This window comes from Leptopilina boulardi, unplaced genomic scaffold (genome assembly GCF_019393585.1).
Source record: "Leptopilina boulardi isolate dan_hultmark-lab unplaced genomic scaffold, ZJU_Lbou_2.1 LbouV2_362, whole genome shotgun sequence".
Lineage (NCBI taxonomy): Eukaryota > Metazoa > Arthropoda > Insecta > Hymenoptera > Figitidae > Leptopilina > Leptopilina boulardi.
The window spans coordinates 1,144,846-1,168,608 of record NW_026137932.1 but is presented as its reverse complement, the minus strand read 5'-3'; the positions used below and the strand labels follow the sequence as shown (position 1 = coordinate 1,168,608).

At 20.7% G+C, this 23,763-nt stretch overlaps 1 protein-coding gene across 5 annotated transcripts; it reads left to right on the top strand.

The window, feature by feature from the left end:
* The first annotated feature begins 2,545 nt into the window (after positions 1–2,545).
* Positions 2,546–22,889, top strand: LOC127286487 (cholinephosphotransferase 1). Of its 5 annotated transcripts, XM_051312924.1 has the most exons (11): positions 2,546–2,999; positions 4,291–4,438; positions 6,328–6,450; positions 6,943–7,046; positions 8,369–8,503; positions 10,199–10,336; positions 12,620–12,751; positions 15,880–16,038; positions 17,280–17,405; positions 17,783–17,918; positions 22,702–22,889. In XM_051312924.1, the coding sequence occupies exons 1-11, from the start codon at positions 2,763–2,765 to the stop codon at positions 22,773–22,775; spliced, it is 1,512 nt and encodes a 503-aa protein (XP_051168881.1). In that variant the 5' UTR covers positions 2,546–2,762; the 3' UTR covers positions 22,776–22,889. The 5 variants fall into 5 exon arrangements, with proteins under 5 accessions (XP_051168881.1, XP_051168882.1, XP_051168880.1 ...); XM_051312925.1 differs by lacking the exon at positions 8,369–8,503; XM_051312923.1 differs by lacking the exons at positions 8,369–8,503; positions 10,199–10,336 and having other exon boundaries at positions 2,549–2,999; positions 22,702–22,888.
* Positions 22,890–23,763: the final 874 nt, after the last annotated feature.

Below are 23,763 nucleotides of genomic sequence, written 5' to 3'. Positions count from 1 at the left end.
TTTCATATTTATGTTCTCTAAAAGTGAAAAAAAAATTTGATTTTTTTCAATTAAGGGATATGCCTTCGGATATACGATTTGCGTTTGTCCGAAAAAGTTTTATAAAGAAAAAAGAAATTCGTGCATTAAATCAAAGATATTTTGATATTAATATATTAGAGTCAAAAAAACATTTATTTGAATTAAATGAAAAATTTCTTTGAAACAAAAATAATTTATTCTTTGAATCAAAAATAATTTGTTTGGAACAAATAAATTTTCTTTGTATCATATAAAAAGTTGTCAAAAAAAAATTGATTTCTTTGAATAAAAGAAATTTTTTTTATAGGGCACTTTTTAATCATTTAACCTACAATGGACCAATGAGGACAAAAATTTTTGAGACAAACTCTCGGGCATAGTAGGAAATTTATTCTAAAAAATTTACATTCAGATATTTTAATTATATACTTTTTTGTTATTCGAAAACCATATTTTCTATTTGAGGTTATGTAATTAGGTCATATTAGGTCCGCCATTTTGAATTTATTAAATCTGACCTGAAATTTGAATTCAGCGACCCCAAAAACCCTAAATGAACCATTTTTATGCAAATCTAGTCAATTTAAAAATTTTTGGACGCTATATTGGGTCCGCCATTTTGAATTTTTTAAATCTGACCTCAAATTTGGATTCAGCAACCCCAAAAACCCTAAATGAACCCTTTTTATGCAAATCTAGTCAATTTAAAAATTTTTTGGACGCCATATTGGGTCCGCCATTTTGAATTTTTAAAAACTGACCTCAAATTTGGATTCAGCGACCCCAAAAACCCCCGAGTACCGAATTTTAAACGAATCGGATTAATTTACAAATTTTTCGTCATATTGGGTCCGCCATTTTGAATTTTTTTAAATCTGACCTCAAATTTGGATTCAGCGACCCCAAAAACCCCCGAGTAGCGAATTTTAAAGGAATCGGATTAATTTAAAAATTTTCCGTCAGATTGGGTCCGCCATTTTGAATTTTTTTAAATCTGACCTGAAATTTGGGTTTAGCGACCCCAAAAACCCTAAATGAACCATTTTTATGCAAATCTGGTCAATTTAAAAATTTTTGGACGCCATATGGGTCCGCCATTTTGAATTTTTTAAATCTGACCTCAAATTTGGATTCAGCGACCCCAAAAACCCCCGAGTACCGAATTTTAAACGAATCGAATTAATTTACAAATTTTTCGTCATATTGGGTCGGCCATTTTGAATTTTTTTAAATCTGACCTCAAATTTGGATTCAGCGACCCCAAAAACCCTCGAGTACCGAATTTTAAAGGAATCGGATGAATTTAAAAATTTTCCGTCATATTGGGTCCGCCATTTTGAATTTTTTAAATCTGACCTGAAATTTGGATTCAGCGACCCCAAAAACCTTAGTATACCTATCAAGGGATTAAAAATAATAGAAATAAATGTTATAATTTATCAAATTTAATAGATTAATTAAAAATTTTTTTAAATTAAAATTTATTATAATTCAGAATTTTCTTTTTAAAATTTTATATAAATTCGTTATAAGACATAATTACAATTAAGATAATGAACAAAAAATAACTATAGGAACGTGGTAAGATACAATTATCCCCACTCGTTATTTGTCATAATTCTCGTCAACTACCGCACCCTGCTCTAGTGAAAATTTAGTGACTTTATAGTAAATTTTAATTTTAATTAGAATGTCATTAATTTTTCACTAGAGCAGGGTGCGGTAGTTGATCGAGAATACCAGGATAAGGAATGCGTACTTTTTCCATAATTGTAAAATAACCTTATAATAACCTGGCTTATTTTACAAATATATAATTTGAACTTGTTTAAATTTGAATTTATACGATTTATATATTAACGGAAATTTAATAATCTCCAATTTGAATTTTCAATAATTGTAAATTTAGCTTAACTTAAATTTGTCCTAATTTTTATTTTTTCTACCAAGTTTCACAGCCCTGTCGGTTGTCATGGTAATGTACAAGAATAAAAGAAACAGTGAATATCTTATCTTTCTCTTTTACTTTTGTACATTGCCCTGACAACCGGCAGGGCTGAGAAATTTGTACTAGAAATACAAAATTAGAACATTTTTCATTTACAAGACAATATGTAATTTACATGAAAACGCCCATCTCTGCAATACGTAACAATCTTATGCGTGACTTCCCAACACTGTGTACCAACGCACTCACACATTGAAAGAACAGCTGATAAACAAATAACCAATCATCTCTTCGTATGACGTAATCAGCTGATTGTTCTCGACCAATGAACGTCACAACAAATATTTTTACACACAAATCAAGTTCACCTACCTTTTTATTAATTTTTTTTTTGTTTTCTACATAAAAATTACTATTTATTTATTATTTTACAAATTAAAAAAGTAACTAAAAATCTTTAGTAATATCTATTTAAATATTACATTCGTTTATGAAATGAATACTGAAAATGTGATATAAAAATTTTTAAGTTGGTAGCAGTGTTTGTTAGTGAAGAATATATATATATATATATATATATACATGATCCACTACTTGGTGATGGTATCAGTGTAGTCAGTGTAGTTCACAATAGTCAAACGTGTCAATCGTGTATACATATATTTCGAATTCTCAAAAACCCGTGTATGCAGTTTCTTAACTTTAATAAAAAAACGTATAATTTCGCAAAAAAGTTTTTATTATCAATGTGTAAATTGTGTTTATATGTGTGTGTGTGAATTTTCATTGAAAAATGCCGTTTTATAAAGAAAGACTCCTGTCGTCAGGACAATTAAAACGGCTTAGTGAACACAAATACAGTTATACAAGTGCAAGTATTCTTGATGCATTTCTTCAACCCTGGTGGGAATGGCTTGTCAGAAGAGTACCAATTTGGCTTGCACCTAATCTTATCACAACTATTGGCCTTATGGTCAATATTTTCACGACCCTTGTTTTAGTTTATTACAGTCCCGATGCGAAGATCGAGGTAACATAACCTTCAAATTATCAATTACAATATTTCTCAATTACATGTATTTTTTCTTTTAGTAGTATAAATTTAAAAATAACTAATAATTCATTTATTTGAATAAAAAAAAAATATTTTTATAATTGAATTTTGATTTTTTTTTAAATAAAGTAGATCATGATAAAAAGTGTAAATATTTATCATTGTAAACAATATCACAGGTGTTTCCATATTTTTTTTTTCTCACGCATGGAAGATTTTAAAAGTTTTACTGTAATTTTTATATTATAGTTGACACGTTGCAAAGAATTGTATTATTTTGAATTTTTTTTTTTTTTTTTTTTCTAAAATATTGCTAAGGTCAATTAGATCGTTGCGCACGCAATAGTTTTTATTTATTTTATAAAACTTGCACAATATTTTTTTTTATATTACCCTTTTTTTATGCCTATATCGATTTTATTTTTAGTTTTTAAAATATTTTAATTCTTACATCATATGAGAAAATCTAATTATTGATTGAAAATTAATTTTTGTTTATTTATTTAATTTTTTATTCTTACAAACTATGTAATATAAAAGTAAGTAAAAATTGAAATTAAATTTATTTTAGTCAAAATTTATTATATATTATTTATATAGAAAATTTTTTACTATTATTATTATTATTATTATTATTATTAATTTGTGTTTGTCATGATTTTAAAAAATGTAATTACATTTGTCAGTTTTATGGTTATGAAATAACATTTTAAACATTTAAAAAAAATGCTATTTTTTCAAATTTTATGTTGAAAAAATATTTTGTTTATAATTTTTAACAAATTTAAAAAATTTTATTTTCTTTATATTTAAAACGTTATGGAACTTAGAAAAAAAATTGTAATTTTAAATTTAATTTATGTAAAAATGAGTAAAAATCACACAAATAATAATAATAATAATAAATAAATAAAAATATTATTACGTTAACTTGTTAAATAAAATTCTAAAAATATTATTTTATCATGAAATAAAAATAATATATTAATATTTTTATTTTAAAAAAACTTATTACCCTTTTTTTATTAATTAACAAAAAATGTAAATGAAATTTAATTTAAATTTATCAATTAAATTCAGCTAATTAATTATATTTATTTAATATTTGTTATTTATTTGCAATAATTATTTATTTAATTTACATTAGTAAAATTCATTATTATTATTATTATTATTTGAATTTCAATAATTATTATTAATTTAAAGTTTTATTTTTGATTATTATAAAAAAAAAAAATTGATTTTATTGAGTGTGAAATAATTTTAGGCACCAAGATGGGCATGTTTTTTGTGTGCAGTCGGACTTTTTGTTTATCAAAGCTTAGATTCCATCGATGGAAAACAAGCTCGACGAACAGGAACATCTTCACCATTAGGTGAACTTTTTGATCATGGATGTGATTCTATTTCTACAGGTAATTAAATCATTTTTCTTATTAAATTCTTCGACAAAAAAAAAAATAATTTTATTTCATTAAAATGTTTAATTTTAATTAATAGGTATTTTTACAATTATTTTTACTAAATAATTTAATAAATATTTTAAAAGTGAATTTAATTTTCTTTCAATAATAAAAAATGGTAAAATAATTATAATTATAATAATAAAAATAATAGTAATAATAATGATAACAATTCTATTAAATTAAAATATTTATTTATTTATTTATTTATTTATAATTCTTATTTTTTCTAATAAAATATTATAATAACAAAAAAAGGGTCATAAAAAATTTTTTTCTATTTAATTGTTTTATTTTTAGAAAATTTCCTCTATTAAATTGAATGAATTGTAAAAACCTTGCGATTTAATCGCAGAGTATTAAAAAAAAAAAAAAAGACTCCGAACATTTACAATTTAACTCGCAGTTTGGTTTCATATTTCCGATCACATGATTAAAATACAATATCAAGTTCATTTATTGATTAACGCATTGTTTGAAATTTAAAAAAGAAAATTAATATCAATTATTAATGCTTTTCTTTTCTTTAAATAATTAAAGAAATTACAAAAACTCATTTTTTTCTCAATTATATAAAAGAAAATTATTAATATAACTAATAATGAGAAATTTTACAAATAAATTGAAATAGATATCTTTATTTTCTTTCCATTAAAAAAAGGGGGTGGGGGATTTTGATAATTTTAACAAACAATAAATGCTTTTGTTTTAGTTTTTTTGTTGAAATAAGCTATATAATTTTATTTTAATTATACTATTCTACTGATATTACCAATATTATATTAATTATTTTTATTTTTTTTGTTCTAATTATACGATAATTTCTTATATTTATGTAGATTAAAGTTTTTTTTTTTTTTAATGTAAATTAAAGTTATTTTATAGTAATTAGAGTAATTTTTATGAAAATAAATTTTCCACACAAAAGGTATTAATGAATAAATTATATAGATAAGAAACTTTAAAAATAAAAATGTTGAAATTGGAAATAATTGTTCATTATCTTTAAATAGCTTTCCATTTATTTTAAATGAGAAAGTGAAAATTATAAAAGGAATAAAAATACTTGATGAATTTTAAAGAAAAATTTGTGTAACTTATTTTTTTTTTCTGAATTTTATGCAAAAGTTATTTATATTTTTTTTAATTGCAAAAAAATATAAAATTTTTGGAAAAAAAATTAATTTTTAAAATTAATTTATTTAAATAATTATTTAATCATTTTTTTTTTAAATCTCTTTTCTGTTTTACTGTGGTTTTTATTTTTTGTTTTTTAACGAAAAATTATTTTCGAATTTTCTAATTTTTCCGCTTGAAAGATATTTATACTTTCTCACATTCTTTCATCCATAAAGAGTGTGGGAAAATTAGAAATTGAAAATTTTAGTAAAACTATATCTTTAAAAAAAAAGGATAAAAAAATAGTTTTTTAGTTAATAAAAGAAATTAAAATTTTTATTGGAAAACAAAAAATTGAAACGTGAAAGAAAAATTAATTAACAGTTTAAAACTTTAGAAAGAATTTTACTGAAATAATAATTTTTATAAATTTTAATAAATAAATAAAAGAAGTAAAATTTTACAAAATTAATTTTCATTTACATTTTAATTATAATAATTGATTAAAATAATAAATAATAATTTTATTTATTTAAATGTTGAGAATATTTTAAAAACATTGATATTATTATTATTATTATTATTATTATTATTATTATTATTATTATTATTATTATTATTATTATTATTCTCAACATGTGAATAAAATATAAAAATCAAATAAATTTTCTTTAAATTTCTATCATTATATCTTCTTTTTTTTTATTTTAATTATCCTACAGTTTTCGTGGCAGTTTCGGCCTGTATAGCAGTTCAATTGGGTTTTCATCCAACCTGGATGTTTTTCCAATGTTTTTGCGCAATGACACTATTTTATTGTGCCCATTGGCAGGCGTATGTTTCAGGTAAAAAAAAAAAAAAAATGAAAAAAAAAAGAAAAAAGAAGCACATTTTTATAATGTTCCATTTTAACCGATTCGATTGATTCTCATTATTCAATGTAGGAATGACTTGCTTCTGTTTGAGCATTGCTTAACTTTCTAGTCACGCCATTTATTACTGACGTAATCACCTCTATTATATATCTATACATAAATTTATTTCTTTTTTTTCTCTATTTCCATTTCATCTTATTTACTTTTTCGATCTTTCATATATATATTCAATCTTTATTGTCTCTCTACAGTTTTAGAATTAAAAAAAAAAAAATAATATAATCGAAATAATTTGATAATAATAAAAGATAAAGATAAATTTATTTATTCATTGTAAAACTTTTTAAGTTTAATATATTATTCCCTATTAATTTCTCTTTATTTTTTAAGAATTTAATATTGTTCATAATATTAAAGTCCAATAGATAATTATAAAAATAATAATAATAATAATAATTTTAGGTTCTCTGAAATTTGGAAAAATTGACGTCACAGAAGCACAATTCACGATAATTGCCATTCATCTTATTTCGACAATATTTGGACCGGAAATATGGATGATGGAGGTTGTATTTATTTTTAATTTTCTCATTTATAGAAATTATTCAAGAAATGTTTTTTTTTTTTAAACACATTTTTTGCAGGTTTTCTTTAAATTTATTTTGATAAAAAATATTTTTAAAGATAATTTAAACAATATATATTTAATAGTTTATTTTTATTTATTTTATATTATATTATTATAACTAAAAATTTATTTGTATTTTTTTTCAAAAACAAATTTTCTTCTTTTTTTCATTGAAAACATATAAAAAATATTAAAATTATTTTTTTTTTGTAATTTTTCTTTTTTAATTTTCAAGTTTGATGAATGTTAAAAAGTTTTCAAAAATCTTTATATTTTTTGTTATTTAAAATTTTTTTTTTGTACAAAATAATTTTTTGTTTTTTAACGCAGCATAAGAGAATTTTTTTTGTTAGGATGAGAGAGAAAAGTGGATTTTGAAAAAAAATAGAAATTTTCCCACAAATTTTAAATACGTATTTTTTTTTTTTTGCTGGTTAAAATAATCGATAAAACACTATTTAAAATTTTTCCTTGAGAAATACAGTTAAAAAATGGCGTTGAATTGATTTTTTTTTCATTTTACGGTGGAGTAAATTTTTTTCAAATTAGATTTTTAAAGTTTAGATTATTTGTTTATTTCAAAATTAAAAAAAAAACATTCAGATATTACTATTTGTGTTTTTTTTTCAATTAATTTTACAATAACTTTTCAGTAAAATTCAAAATTTTTTTATTTATTTATTTACTTCTCCATTTTTAATTTTTTCTCAAATAAAGTTTGAGGAAATCTTTCGAAAATAAAAAAAATCTTTTTTTTAAAAAATGCATTTTTTCGATATTAATATATATTTTTTTGCTACAATTAAATTGACAATAAGGAACTATAAAAAATATTGCTATAATAAAAAATTGTTAAATAATTTTTTCAGGAAGATATAATTAATTAAAAACGAATTTAAATGAACTAAAATTAAATAAATTTATTTAGATGTGTTAATTTAAATTAAATAAATTATATAAAAATTAATTTAAATTAGGTTTGTTTAATTAGTTTTTTTCCATTTAAATATATAGTAATAATTTAATAGTCATAAATATATTTACAGTTATAAACTTTTTACGCCGTAGACATTTTTTATTTTTGTATTTTTTTTTTTTTTTTTTTTTTTAAAGAATTGAATTAAAAAAAGAAATTAATAATAACAATAAGGTTAAAAGCAAATCTACATTTTCGAACTCGAAGTAAAAAAAAAAATTCGGAATTATTGAAATAAATGGATAGGATTTTTTTTTTGAATTCATTGAGAACGTTTCTTACAGATACCATTTATAGAAGGTTTTCAGTTTAAATATTTGATAGGAGTGATGACAATAATGGGTGCATTGGCAAACTTATACACAATGTTTTCGGTGATTTTCACCGGAGGAATAGGCAAGAACGGTTCGACTGTTGCCGTAAGTTTTATTAGTTAGCGAATCTGTTTTTTTTTTAATTATTTTTTATTTTGGAGATATGCGAAATAAAGCAAAATGAAAAAAAAAAATTAATTATTCTGGGACCGGCATGGCATGAGGAGCGGCTCTCAAATTTACTGACACATTGCATTTATTAACTATTATTACGTTCATATAGTAATAATAATTTTTTATTATTATATTTATTACTAATGTCGAACTGTTCCTTATCCTTCGTTTTTTCACTCTATTTTTTATAGAAAATTTGTCTGAAAAAAATATCATTCCCTATACTTATTCCCTCTTAGAAAAATTGCACATCCCTTCTTTAAAAATTATTTCTCTCTCTCTCTCTCTCTGTCTCTTTTTTTTCAAAATTATTTCTGTTTTTGTAGAACTTATTTTACGCGATCGTTTAAATTAGCAGAATGGGGTGGGAGGAGATTTATTATAATATTGATTTACATTTATTTAGGAAAATGAATTAGAAATAATTATATGGCAAACAATTTAGAAAATAAACGTTTTTTCGGTTAGAATTGTAAAAATTTTTTCGTCATTGAACAAGGAAAATTAGATATTATTATGGAAACTTATTTTAGGGTAAAGTAAAAAAAAAATTCTTTTTTAATTCCTTTTGATATTTTGTGTAGGGTTTAATAAAAATTAGGCGACAGTTTTGAAAAACTTATTTTCTACTTTAATATTTTCTGCTGTATCGAACTTATTTAAATACAAATTGATTTAAAAAAATTTTAAAATTTTTTTTATATATTTAATATTTAAAAAATAATTATATTTGCCACCACCGCATTTTGAAAATTATTTAAAATTAAATTTTTTCTTGCAAAAAAGAAAGATAATTGAAATAAAATAATATTTTAATAATAATATTTTATTTCAACGATTTTATTGGCAAATTTACAAATTATTTTATTGAATTTGAATTGAGGGTTTTTTTTTATTATTCACTTTATAAGAATTTATTATTATAAATAATATTTATATCTTTATTTATATATTGTAATATTATAATTATATCAATATATTTATAATAAATATAAATAAAAATAATATAATAATTAAAATACGTGATAAATTGAAATTATTTGCATCGTTCTTGTGGCTTTTGAAATATTTTTATTTTACAAAAAAAAAGTCATTTAAATTGCTTTTTTTATTTTTTATTTATTTTGAAAAAAAATTTGTTTACCTATTTAAATTGTATTAAATTTTTCTAAAATAAAATTTTTAATTATTGACAGATAATCAAAAATCAAATAAATCATTTTTTTTGTTCTCGATTTATTTTTTTTTCGAGAATACCAATTTTTTTGGCAAAATATTTTTGATAAAAATATTATTGTATTTTTTTTTTAAATTAAATTATTATTGTAATATTTTTTTTAATTAATTAATAATTATTTAATTCAAAAATTAAATTATTATAATTTTTTTTTAATTAATTACTATATTCAATTTTAAATTAAATTGAATTATTTGTTTTAAATTAAAAATTATTTTTTTTTAATAAATAAGCACTGTGATTACTAAAATGATCCTACATTTTGTATTTAGAAGAAGAAAAAAAAACTATTCTCTGACAATTTACCTGACAACGAGAAAAAGAAATGAATTTTGTATCTTTCTTCTTTTTTTTAAAGTAACTTTTCGAATAATGATGAATTTGTTTAGATCCCAATTCCTGGCCTGAATGTTACATTGAATCAAGGCGTAATGGTCCTTTTTACCGCCGGCTTTCTTCAACTTTTCGTTCAGTTCTGTAAAGTCTTTGAATCCGGCGGGATAGGAAAAAATGGATCCACCATTGCTGTAAGTTCAATTTCTGGTCAGAAGGGAAAATCTAAAAAAAAAAAAAATAATAATAATTCTTTTTCTTTCAATTTTCTTTCAGTTCTTAATAAAGTTTTTGAAAATATTTTTCTAAAATATAAAATATTTCTATTACCATAAAATATTTTATATTTTTAATTTTTTCTATTTCCATATTTAAAAAAAAAAAAAAAATATTTTATAAAAAATATAAGATACCTATTTTTTATAAAATATTTATTTTATAAAATATAAATATTTTATAGAAAATAATTAATGTAAAACAAAAAATAATGCAAAGTAATTTGTAAGAAATTTATTTTTTTGCTAATTGATTTAATAGAAATTTGAAAGTCATGTAAATGAATAATTAACGATTGTTTGAAAAAAAAAATTCTATTGTAGGATTGAATTTTATTTTCATAACTTTAGATATTGTCTCCTTTGGAAACAAATTTTCTAAGGTTTGATTTTACAATTTTTTATAAACACGCAGACCATACAATAATGTTGACAAAATTATTTTATCGAAGAAAAATTATTTCCTCTTAATTTTTTAAATGTTATTTAAACAATTTAACTGATTTTTCATTCTATTTTTTTCATTGAATATAATTTTTTTTTCAATTTAATTTTGCATTAAATAAAATTTTTTAATTTTTTTCTAATTTTCTACATTTATAATTTAAATAAAATAACTAATATTTATAAATTATAATAAAATAATAATTGTAATTTTTTTTATTAAGAAAATTTAAAAATAATTTAAATTAAATTTAAAAACTAAAGAAAAATCCAACTTTTAAGAAACAAATTTTTTATTATTAAAAAAGTTTAAATAAATACGATTACATTTTTTTTTTAAATTATAATTTTCAATCAAATTATAGAGAATTAACATTTTATTCTAATTCCTCATTTGGTTTTTTTTTTCATCGTGATTTATTGCTTACATGATATCTTTAACATCTGAAGTAAATTAATTGATTAATATTATTATAATTTAAATTTTACATTAAATTATTTATTATATATTAATTGATTAATTTTACATTTATTTACTGTGCTTTTAACATGACAAAAATTTTTTTTAAAATCTCTTCAAAGCTTTCTTTAAATAATTGTTTCTTAACTCTGCGAAAAAAATCTATTAATTCCTTTTTGAAATAGAAATTTTTATTTTAAATAATTTTTCATTTATTTTTATATTTTAATTCACTTTTGATTTCAGTTATAAAAATTTCATTTATTAATTGAATTCAATATTTAATTTTTGTAAATTTTAATTTAATATTTTGTACATTATGAAAAAAAATTATCTTTTTTTTTTCTAAAAAAAAAAAACTAATTTTATAATTTTCTGTTTGTGTGTATATTTGTTTATTTATAACAATAATAATAATTATAATAATTATTATTCTTAAAATTATAATAATTACTATTATTGTAATAATAATAATAATAATAATTATTATTATTATTATTATAAAATTAACAACACTTTCAAATGCTACCTAAGCTTTGGATGCAAATAATCTTTTTATCACGTTGATACATAGTTTAAATTTTTGATGTAAGAATTGTGGTTTTTGAATTAACTGATACTAATCCATTTTTTAATATTTGTTGGTTTTTTATTTTTTTGTAAAATTAAATGGAAAAAATGTATGTAAATTTTTTATAAATGTTTTGATTAACATTTCTTCATGTATCATAATAATTTTAATTTTTAAATCGATTTAAAGTGAAAAAAAATGTGTGAAATAATACTGATATTAAATGAAACTGATTTTTAAAAAAACAAAAAAAAAGCGCGCAACAATTTCGATCAATTTGGAATTTTTAGCAATTATTTTGCGAGCGGTTGGTGGCACATCTATTCTAAATTCGATTTTGTTCAGGAAAATCTAGGAAATTGAAAAAATTAACTTAAGGAATCAAAAATATATTTTCTTTATACATAACAAGGTAAATTATATATTAGGAAAAAATTAGAATTGTCAAAAAAAAAAAAAAAATCTGCCTATTATTATTGTTATCCGGAAATTTTCTTTATTTTCTCATTCGTAAAAGGGGATTTTTATAATAATATTAAAAAATTTTATTAACTATATCGAATTCGAAAATTGAGAAAGGCTTAAAAAGCAAAGAAAGAAAAACAAAATGGCACTAATATATGAAATAAATAAAATTTTGTTTTTATAAAGTAAAACCACGAGAAGAATACGAAATATTAATTTACAAAAAATTTTAATTGAGGGATTTCGGTTTTCGATTATACAGTTGCCATACACTGGCACTGAAGTGAAGGTCTTTCCATTATGGGGCGCAGTGGGTGTCGCTGTTTTACTCGCACTGAACAGTTTGTCCGTCATTCTTGCCGGTGGTGTCGGAAAAAATGGCTCCACCGTCGCAGTAAGTCAGTCATTAAGAAAAGAAAAAAAAAAATTTTTTTTTTTTATGTAGGTCCGATGTGTAGTGCACACTTTTCTATTGAGATTCAGGTCCGTGAGAAGTAAATAATGAAAAAAAAGTGAAGAAAAATAGTACATTATTCAACCAAGTACGAAAAGTAGCTGTTTTTCGATGAGTTTGTAAATTGTTATATATTCGAACTCGTGGAAAAATGCTACTTTTCGCACTTGGTGCATAATAGTACTTTGTGTAACAAGTGCTTAGAAAAAATGCCATTTTGTGTACTGTAAAATAAGATTAAGGTTATGTTGCCTAATTGCAAAGGATACACTGTATATTGAAATAAAAAAAGAAAAGTACACTTTTTTGCATAGTATACAGCAAAGTTATAAAAAAACAGTGCAGGAAAGTATACTTTTTTAGATAGCAGACAATAAAGTATAAAAAACAGTGCAGAAAAGTACAATTTTCTGCACAGTATACGGCGGCGTTATAAACAGTGCAGAAAACTATATTTTTCTACACACTATACAAAAAAAGTTACGATAACAGTGCAGAAAACTGTACTTTTTTGCATTGCTATAAAAGCTGTAAAAAACTGTACAGAAAAGTAAAGAGCAAATTTAAAAACAGTGTAAAAAAGTACACTGTACTACTTAGTATTTAGCAAAGTTAAAAAAAACAGTGCAGAAAAGTACAGTTTTTTAAATAGTAAATAGTAAACAGCAAACTTAAAAACAGTGCAGAAAAGTACACTTTTTTTTGCATAGTATTCAAGAAAGTTGAAAATATTGCAGAAAGTTACACTTTTCTATATAGTTTTGAACAAAATTAAAGTCAGTGCAGAAAACTATACTTTTCTGCATACTATACAAATTATAAAAAATGGTACAGAAAACTGTACTTTACTGCATTGTATTTATCAAATTTATAAAAAAAATGTAGGAAAAAGTACACTTTTTTGCACAGTATTCAGCAAAGTTAAAACAGTGCAGAAAAGTGCATTTTTCTGAACTGTAAAAATGAAAGCTATAAAAAAAACTGTACAGAAAAGTACACTTTTTTGCACAGTATAAAAAAAAACTTAAAAACAGTGAAGAAAAGTATACTTTACTGCTTACTGTACGAAAAGGTTATAAAAACCAGTGCAGAAAACTGTACTTTTGTGCATTGTATTACTTTTCTGAATTCAATAAATCACAGTTTTAAAAAATTGTACGGAAAATTACACTTTTCTCCATAGTATGCCGTAAAGTTAAAAGCAGTGCAGAAAAGTATAGTTTTCTGCACACTATACAGTAAAGAAAAATACAATTTTCTACCTACTGTACAACAAAATAAAATCGTGCAAAAAAAGTATACTTTTCTGCACACTATACAGTAAAAAAAGTGCACTTTTCTGCCTACTGTGCAGCATAATAAAAACGTGCAGAAAAATAAATTTTTCTGTTTAGTATGAAAAAAAGTTAAAAAAAAACAGTGCAGAAAAGTATACTTTTCTGCATAGTGTGAAAAAAATTAAAAAAACAGTGTAGAAAAGTATATTTTTCTGCATAGTATGCAAAAAAGTTTTTAAAAAAAAACAATGCAGAAAAGTACACTTTTGCGCATAGTTAACAGAAAAGTTTCATTTAGCAGAAAAGAACAACTTTATAGTTCAATTACATGAAAGTAAAGTAGTGTTTTTCTTGCAGGTGTTACACAAAGTATAGTTTTTTAGTTATTTTTCAAAATTTTTCCAGATAATTCCAACTAGCTTTGTTCTAACGCGCTATTTTTTTTTTAATATCCTTTATTTGTCGAATTTAATAGCTCGTGCTTTTCTCCAGTTAGGCATATTAAAGAACAATGCTAGTCCTGTTTTGGATAAAAAAGAAAAGAAGTGAAATGTATAAAAAAATAGTCTGGACCTGAATCTCTCAAATACCACTAAATATTTTCAACACATTGTCGTTTTTTCAGTCAAAAAAATAAAAAAAATGTCTTTTTTAATATCCTATACATTTTTTTTTAAATCTCTTCGTGTCCAATTTACAAATCCTTTGTTTAAATTATCTTCCCGAAAAAAATATATCCTACTACTAACAGTTATAGATTTTTTTGCATGAAATTGTAATCTATTGTTGCATGAAAATTAGAACAACTTTATAGAATTGCTTGATGCTGTTTTTTTTTTGTATTGTACACGCTAAATTTTATTATCTTTCCTGCATTTTTTGCATGCTAATGTAATTGTGCTTTAAAATTAATTCCATTAACTCTGAAATATAATTTATTTATTAATTTTTATATGTAAGTAGGTTTTTGTTTTGAAAAAAAAATTGTTTACATAGTTTAAAATAACACATTTTGTAAAATGTTCCATTAAAACAAATTTTTGGTAATATTTTTTTTAATATAGTAAAAAATTTGCATTGTTTTATTTGCTTACAAGATAATAATTCAAAAAAAAAAAAAAAAAATGATTAAATTCAAAATTTAAAAAGAAAATAAATACTGTAATTGAAAAAAAATTATTTGATTTAAATATTCTGTTACTTGACTATTATCAAATAAATATTTATTTGATACAAATAAATACAAAATAAATATTTATTTGTATCAAATAATTATTATTTGAATGGTATTAAATGGTATTTGTTTCAAATACATAAATTATTGGTTCAAATACATTTTATTTAAATCAAATAAAAATTATTTGGTTCAAGTAAATATTTATTTAATAATAGTCCAAGTAACCGATTATTTGAATGGAATAAATATTTTTTTTCAGTGTAGAAAAGAAAAATTAAAAATAGCCAAAGTTTACAATTTTAATCTTTTTTTTGGATTTTTTTTTTTTTTTTAAGGAATTATGATTTTAATTTGTAAACAATATATCAGGATTTACGCTTTAAAAAAAAAATGCTATTATTTTCATTGTTCTAATATTTTTATTTAATATAAAATTTCTTTGTGATTTTTTTTTTAACAATATCGTAAAAAATTGCTTTTACATGTTAGAAAATAATATTAATGTTAAATTGAAAATTTATTCATACCTATATTTTTTTTGTATTGTTTTCTTTTTTTATTTATTTATTTTTTAAAAGACATTTCTCTCAGAGAGTAGTTTTTTTTTCTTTCAGGGAACATCTGTTTTGTCACCAATTATTCCATTGGCTTTTGTCGTTGTACCGGCTTTCATAATATACAGAAAAAGTGCTGAGCACGTTTATGAAAATCATCCGGTACTTTATATACTTGCGTTTGGAATGGTCGCTGCTAAAGTTACGAATCGTCTCGTTGTAAGTATTTTTTTTTTTAAATAAAAATATATATTTTCTCTCGAAACCGAAATAAAATTTTTTTTTAAAACAGAAAAAAAAGTTTTTTGTTGAAACAAAAAAAAAGAAAAAAAAAAATATTAAGGGAAAAAAAAGAAGTACGATGTTACAGGCCTCGGATTATACGACTTTTTTCGATTTATTTTAATAAAATGCAACTATTTCGACTTTTTTTACATTTAAAAAAAAAAATTTAAATGAACTATATTTTTTTTTAGTATAAAATGCAGATCTTCTTCATATCTTATTTATTTTAATTATTTAACAAATTTTAAACTAAAATTCTTCACTAAATTAATTATTTTTAATAATTTTAATGAAATTCGTCACAAATTCAATTATATTTCAAATTATTTTTCAATTAAAATTTTTATAAAATTTAACAATTGTTTATAATTTTTAAAAAATATCAAATAAAATTACCAAAAATTTTTTATTCAAAATCATAAATCAATTTAAAATCAAATAAAATTTAATTATTTTTCAATAATTTCAATTCAAAATCAAGTAAAATTCAATTATTATCCAAAATTTCAATTCAAAATCAAAGAAAATTTAATTATTTTCAAAATTTTCAATTCAAAATCAAATATAATTCAATTATTACCAAAAATTTCAATTCAAAATCAATTAAAATTGATTATCCAAAATTATCCAAAATTTTTAATTCAAAATTAATTATTATCAAAATTTTCAATCAAAAATTAACTAAAATTGAATTATTATCCAAAATTTCAATTATAATTCAATTATTTTCAAAAACTTTAATTTAAAAGCTTCTAAAATTTAATTATTTCTAAAATTATCCCATCGAAAATTTTTTGATAATTAACAATTTCAATTGTAACTCTAAGGAAATTAAATTATTTTTAACTATTTTTATAATATTCTTTGAAAATTCAACTATCTGAAACCATTTTTCAATGAAAAATGGTTTTCAAATTATTGTATTTTTGTCCGCAATTTCTAATAAATTTTTTAGTGAAATCATCAAAAAAAATTGTTAATTAAAAATCACTTGAAGTTCAATTAATTTTAAAAATCTCCATTGTAAATCTTTGAAAATTCAATTACAAAAATCAACTTTTTCGACTTTTTTTGGAATATAAATCGACTAAAACTACTTTTTTTTTGTGCCTTTAAGTCGATCCGAGGCCTGAATTTAGAAAAATTGTAAATTAAAAAAATTATTCATTTTACAGGTTGCACACATGACCAAAAGTGAGATGAAATATTTTGATAGTTCATTAATTGGACCAGCGATGTTGTTTTTCAATCAGTACTTTAATTTCTTTATAAAGGAGTACTTTGTTTTGTGGCTGTGTTTTGTAAGTTGTTTATTATTATTATTATTATTATTTAGACAGTTAATATTTTTAATTAATTAACAAAATACGAGGATTAATTTTCTTTAGATTTTCAATTTTTTTGTTTAGATTATTATATTTCGATTATTTATAAATTATAAAATAATAATAATTAGTTTAAATAAAAAATTATAAGAAATAAATTATTAGGTTTAAAAAAACAGTTAAAAAATCCAAAAAATTTGTTTTAATGAAATTTCAAATCATTTAAAGTTTGTAAAATTAGATAAAATGACGTTTAGTGTTAATGGCATGAAGGGGAAAATAAAAAAAAATTAAAATTAATCTTCGAAATTATTTTGAAATGATTAAAAAATAAATTTAAATTTTCTTTTTAGATATGGGTGACACTTGACTTGATGCGATATTGTTCGCAAGTTTGCATTGAAATTTGCGAACATTTGAATATTCAATTATTTAGGATACCAGTGATGGATCATCGCACAAGTTCACAACAACTAGCGGAAAAAAACGGTACTAATAGGTCGTTACGTACTAGATTACAAAAAAAGAATCACTAGCAAAATATTCATCTGTGATAATGAATGCGATGAGCGGTTTCCAAAATGACTTTTTTTTATCTAATTTCTTTTTTTTTTCTTTTTTTTCTCTTTTCTCTTTTATTTTTCTTTTTCTATTTGTACATACACGAAAGTAATCAAAAGAAAGCAAAAAAAAAAAAAAAATGGAAACAAAGGGACTGCTGTTCATTCGTTATAACGCCAAGCTCACTTTTCTTCCAAATAGCATTAAAGTCCAAAAGAAAAAAAAAAAAGATTCTAATTTTTCAGCGCGCCAATTGCAGCGTATTATAGAACACAAAAATATTTTTTCCCCCTCGCGAATAATTATTTATTCAAAGATGGGCCATATCGTTTTTTAACTGAAGAAAAAGATGTTTTTTTTTAATTTTTCAAAAAGTTGTTAAATTATTTTTAAATTTCTTTCTTTTTGTTAGTATTTACAGTTTTTACTTTTTTTTTTTTTTTTCTCTCTCCAACAACTCGGAAAGTGTAAAATTCCAATTTATTATTTATTATTTATTAAATTGTGTATGAAAAAAGTTTATGTGAGATAATGTTAATAAATTTTTTCGAAAATTAATATCGAGAAAAATTCTTTAAAAGTCAATAAAAAAAAAAAAAAAAAAAAAAAAAATTGAGTTTTAAAATGACGTGGTTCAACTTTAGAAAAAAATTTATTACAAATAAAGCAAATGATTTTTATCATATTATAAGTGTCCTAAAATTAAAAAGAAAGGAAATAAATATCTGTCCAATTATAATAAACCCGTTTAGGGATCGTTAATGTGAAACGCAGAAAAAAAGAAAGAGATATTTTCATATTTGCATCTCATTTTTCTTTTTTTTTTTTAAATAGAATAATAATCAAATTTTACTTTTTGTATACGAAAGAAAAAACAATTTTTGAGATTAAAAAAAAAGAAAAGGAAAATTGTGTTCCTAATGAATAATAAATATTTAAAAAAATTTTTTTTTTTAAATTCGCTCTACTTTAAAGCTTTTTTATTTGGAAGATGTGGGCAATTTTTTTTTCAAATTAAAAATCTTTACTAACTGTTGTAAAAAAAAGAATAATTAATCGCATGCTTGCTTTTTACACGCTTTTTGAAAAAAAAAATAATGTGAAATATTTTTTTTTTTAACATTTTAATCTATTAATAGTTTAACTTTAATTTTTTAACTATTGAATTTTATGGTTTTCGTGATTTTCATCTTGTCATTAAATTAATGAAACGAAAAGAATTTTAATTAAAGAGGAAATATAATTTTTCAAAAATATTATTTGAATAAAATATAATTATTAGAAAATATAATTTAAAAAAATATAATTTTAGAATAATATTATTTAAAAAAATAACATAAATTTTATTTACAAACTAAATTTTTTTTTTTTTTGTTATTTAGTATTTATTTGTTATTTGATTTTTGAGTTTTTGTAATTAATTCATTTTCTATATTGTGTAGATTTTAAAATAAATGAAATAATATATCGAAATGAAGCATAAAAAAAACGAAAAAAGTATTAAAATTAAAAAGTAATTAAATTAATACTTAAAAAATTTTTATTTCGTTTTTTTGTGAAGCTTAAAAAATATTTATGTATAATAATAATATTTTTAGAAAACTAATTAAAATTTTTCTTTTCATAATTTATTAAGAACACAATTTTCTCTATTTTTCTTTTTCTTTCCGTTCAAAAATTAAAATAATTTTTATATATATATTCTTCGATGCACTTTGCAGAAAAAAAAGATAGTTACCTTTAAAAATAGCCTATATATATAGATATGTGTAAATATTTTTTCCTCATTGCAAAACAGCTGTCACGCTTTTAACAGTTGTTTTTCACTGGTATTTTTATTTTTTAGAAACTACTATTAAGAGTTAAGAATATTGACAATACTATTTTCAACTATGTGCTACTTTTGTTCTCTAAAAAAAAAAAAAAAAAATTGTTTTGCGAATTGTGACAAATTTCTTTGGCACTGAATTTTGCTTAGTTTGAAATTTTTCCAAATACAGTTTTTCCAAGTTTTGTTTTTTCAATGTTGTAGAATTTTTTTTTCATTTATATAATTTTACAGTTTATTTTACGGCACAGTGTTTTTTTTACAATTGAAAATTTTATATCAGAAAAGAAATATTTCGTTACAAATTTAATTTGTAAAAAATAAGTTTTACGACAAAAAAAAAAAACTTAAGTTATAAAATATTAATTTTGAAACGTAAAAATTTATTAGAAGAAAATTGAGAAAAAATTATGTTAATTAAAATTTTTTTTTTAAATTCAAAATTAATGAGGTTATATGTACTTACAAAGTAATTATTTAATCAGAAGCGAAGAAATTTATTAATTTTTTAAAGAATATAAAAAAAAAATCTGCAACTGTAATTTATAAATTAAGTAGCAAATTTTCTTATTTTTATCACTTTCATTGTTTTATTTTAAAAATAATTCATTTGATTTTACAAAGAAAGAAAATAGTAAATGAAATTTTTTTTCATTTTATTAAAAATTTTTTTTTTATTTTTAATTATTTTTTATTATATATAAGAAATATTAATTTTGTCCTCTTTTTTTCGTAACTATTTTAAGAAACTTTTTCTCTTCAAAAAAAGATTTATATACAGAGCCAAATTCAAAAACTCTCGATATTGTGTACATAAAACAAAAATAGTAGTAAAACAATTTTTGTGTTTTTTTAATTTCGCGAGACATTAAAAAAAGTATTGACTAAAAAAATATAAATTATATCAATTTCCGAAAGAAACAAATAGAAAAAATTAGTTTAAAATCGATAAAAAAAAAGACAAGTACCTTAATTAAGTATTAATTGAGACGATTTATAAGCGTCTTTAAATTTTTTTTTGTAAGGTACAAATAATAATAATTATAAAAAATTATTTTAAAAAATTTGAATAATGTATGAAAATCGATGCGTTTGAAAATTTAATTGAATAAAAATATCTTGTTCGATAAACAAATATAAAAATTATTGAGAAGTGAGTGATCGAAACTTGATTGATCTACTTTTAAATGGAAAAAAAAATCTAAAATTTAGAAAATTTATTTAAAATTTAAATTTAAAAAAAAAATTAAATTGAAATTTCAGTTAACTTTTAATTAACATTTGGTTATTAAGTTAACATTTATTAATTTTTAAAAATAATTTATTAACTTTTCTGTTTATTAATATTAAAAAAAAGGACATTAACTTATTAATTGCACTTTTATTTCTTTAAAAAAATTGTCAATTAAAATTTTTTCACAAAAAATATTTTAATTTCATTTATTTATTTATTAAATTAAATTTGAAATAAACAAAAAATTTAATTGAAAATTTCAAAAATTCGATTTATTTTAATAGTAAATTCATTTATTATAAATAAATCATTTTTGTGGATTTATCTGGTTTCGTTCGCTTATTTTTTGATTAAATTTGTTTTCTTTAAAAGAAAAAATAAAAAAAAAAAATATTTTAATTTCCTGTTCCTCAATATTGAAGCGCGCACGAAAAAAGAAAAATGAAAAAATGTAGGTATGTCAATACTTTCGTCTGCATGATTTTTGATTACGGTACTTGTGCTTTTAGAGATTTTTTTTTTTTTTAAGAGCATTTGAACCTTCGTGACGTCACAAATCATGGCGCATGACACGCAAACTTCTCAGGTATGTGAAAAGCACAATTTTGAATATTTTTTAAAAAAACCTTTTGGAAAATGTTCAGAATAACATAGACTCTGTCTGTTATGTGCGGAAAATTCAAAATTTTGCGTTTAAAACGTTTTTTAAACAATTTTAAGGTCACAAATCATGGCGCATGACACGCAAACTTCTCAGGTATGTGAAAAACACAATTTTGAATATTTTTTAAAAAAACCTTTTGGAAAATATTCAGAATAACACAGACTCTGTCTGTTATGTGCGAAAAATTCAAAATTTTGCGTTTAAAACGTTTTTTAAACAATGTTTAAGTTGGTTGTCACAAGTAAGGAAAAATACACGAATTGCTTATATGTAGGCATTGTTTAAAAAACGTTTTAAACGCAAAATTTTGAATTTTTCGCACATAACAGACAGAGTCTGTGTTATTCTGAATATTTTCCAAAAGGTTTTTTTAAAAAATATTTAAAATTGTGCTTTTCAGATACCTGAGAAGTTTGCGTGTCATGCGCCATGATTTGTGACGTCACGAAGGTTCAAATGCTCTTAATTATCTAACACTTTATGCATGCTATTTAGTATTTTGATTTTTTTTTTTTTTTTTGCCAAAAGATTTCTTTACAAAGAAAAAAAAATCAGTTTTTTTTTAATCTTTGGAACATAAAAATAAATGCAATATTAATTTATAATTAAATTAAATAATAAATTTAGTATTTAAAACATTTATTTTATATTATTAGTTTGTAAATATAATTATTTTTTATTTTACTAATTTGTGTGATTAATTTTATCGAGATATTTTTACCCATTGATTTTTTTTAATTTAGTTGGCAAGCATGATTTTTGAAAGCACGAATTTTATTTTTATGGGAATGAATTTAAAAAAAATTGAATTAATTTTTATTAAAAAATTAATTTTCGTATTTTTGACATATATATAGAGAATAATAATTTTATTGATTTATCGATATATTTTTTTTCCATTTTTCGAAATTAAAATCATGTATGCCAATTGAATAATATTTAATAACAATATAACTTGTTTTTGCATGATGAGTTTTATTTGCAGTTAAAATGGTTGCGGACAAGGAAAAAATTCTCTTAAATGAGGACAATAGCTGTGATACTTCTCTCGATCTTTGATATTCGGAGTTTCGCATAATTATAGATGACAATAAGGATTCAAAAAACACTTCAGAGTAAAATGAAGATTTAAATATAACAGAAGCACATTAATTATTTATAATTCATAATAATAATTATTATTATTAATTGATTATAATTATTTATAATTGTTTAAAATTAAATATAATATATAATAAATAATTATTAATTAAAAATAATTATTTTTAATTGAAAATAAAAAATTATTACTAATTGAAAATTATTAATTAATAATTAATAATAATTATTACATTATAAATAATTAATTAATTTTTTCGGCATTCTTTGCAAGATTACGTATTTTTGTTATTATCTTTTTAAAAATCTAATTATGCAAATTTTTATAAATGCAACAACGAATTTTATACAAAACTTGATTCTTAAAATATTTACAGTAAAAAACAAAATTGTATTTATAAATTTTACAGTTAGTAAATTTTTTTTTATTATTAGTAGAAAAAAAAATTTATTTTCTCTTATATTATAAAATATTTATCTATAGTTTTCGAAATTTTTAATGAATTTAAAAAAAAAATGTGAATGTATATATTTTTTTTTTTTTTGAATATTTTTAAGAATCATGTTTTTTTTTCCTATTGCTTAATAGTCATTCTCATCATAAGTAAATATAGTCATTTTAGATAATTTCTTATTAGAATTTAAAACAATTAAATATTTGGTATTTTTGATTCTCTATTATTTATGTTTTTTTTCACAATTCAAATTTTTGTTAAAATTGTGAATTATAATTAGAAAAAATACAAAAAGGAAGCAAAATTAAATTATAATTATATAATATAATTTTTTGAAACAATTTCTATAATTTTTACAATATCAGAATTATTTCTGATAAAATTATATTATTTAAAAATGCAGTTACTATCGTAGAGATAAATTAATAGTTTTGTTACCAATTAATAATAATTAAGAAAAACTTAGTTATTAATTTTTTTTTTACTAGATTTAA

Excerpts from the sequence above, each read along its gene's own strand:
- LOC127286487 (XM_051312924.1), top strand. The coding sequence starts at position 2,763 with ATGCCGTTTTATAAAGAAAGACTCCTGTCGTCAGGACAATTAAAACGG. Across the intron at positions 3,000-4,290 it reads GTCCCGATGCGAAGATCGAG|GCACCAAGATGGGCATGTTT; the intron begins GTAACATAACCT and ends AAATAATTTTAG. Across the intron at positions 6,451-6,942 it reads TTGGCAGGCGTATGTTTCAG|GTTCTCTGAAATTTGGAAAA; the intron begins GTAAAAAAAAAA and ends TAATAATTTTAG.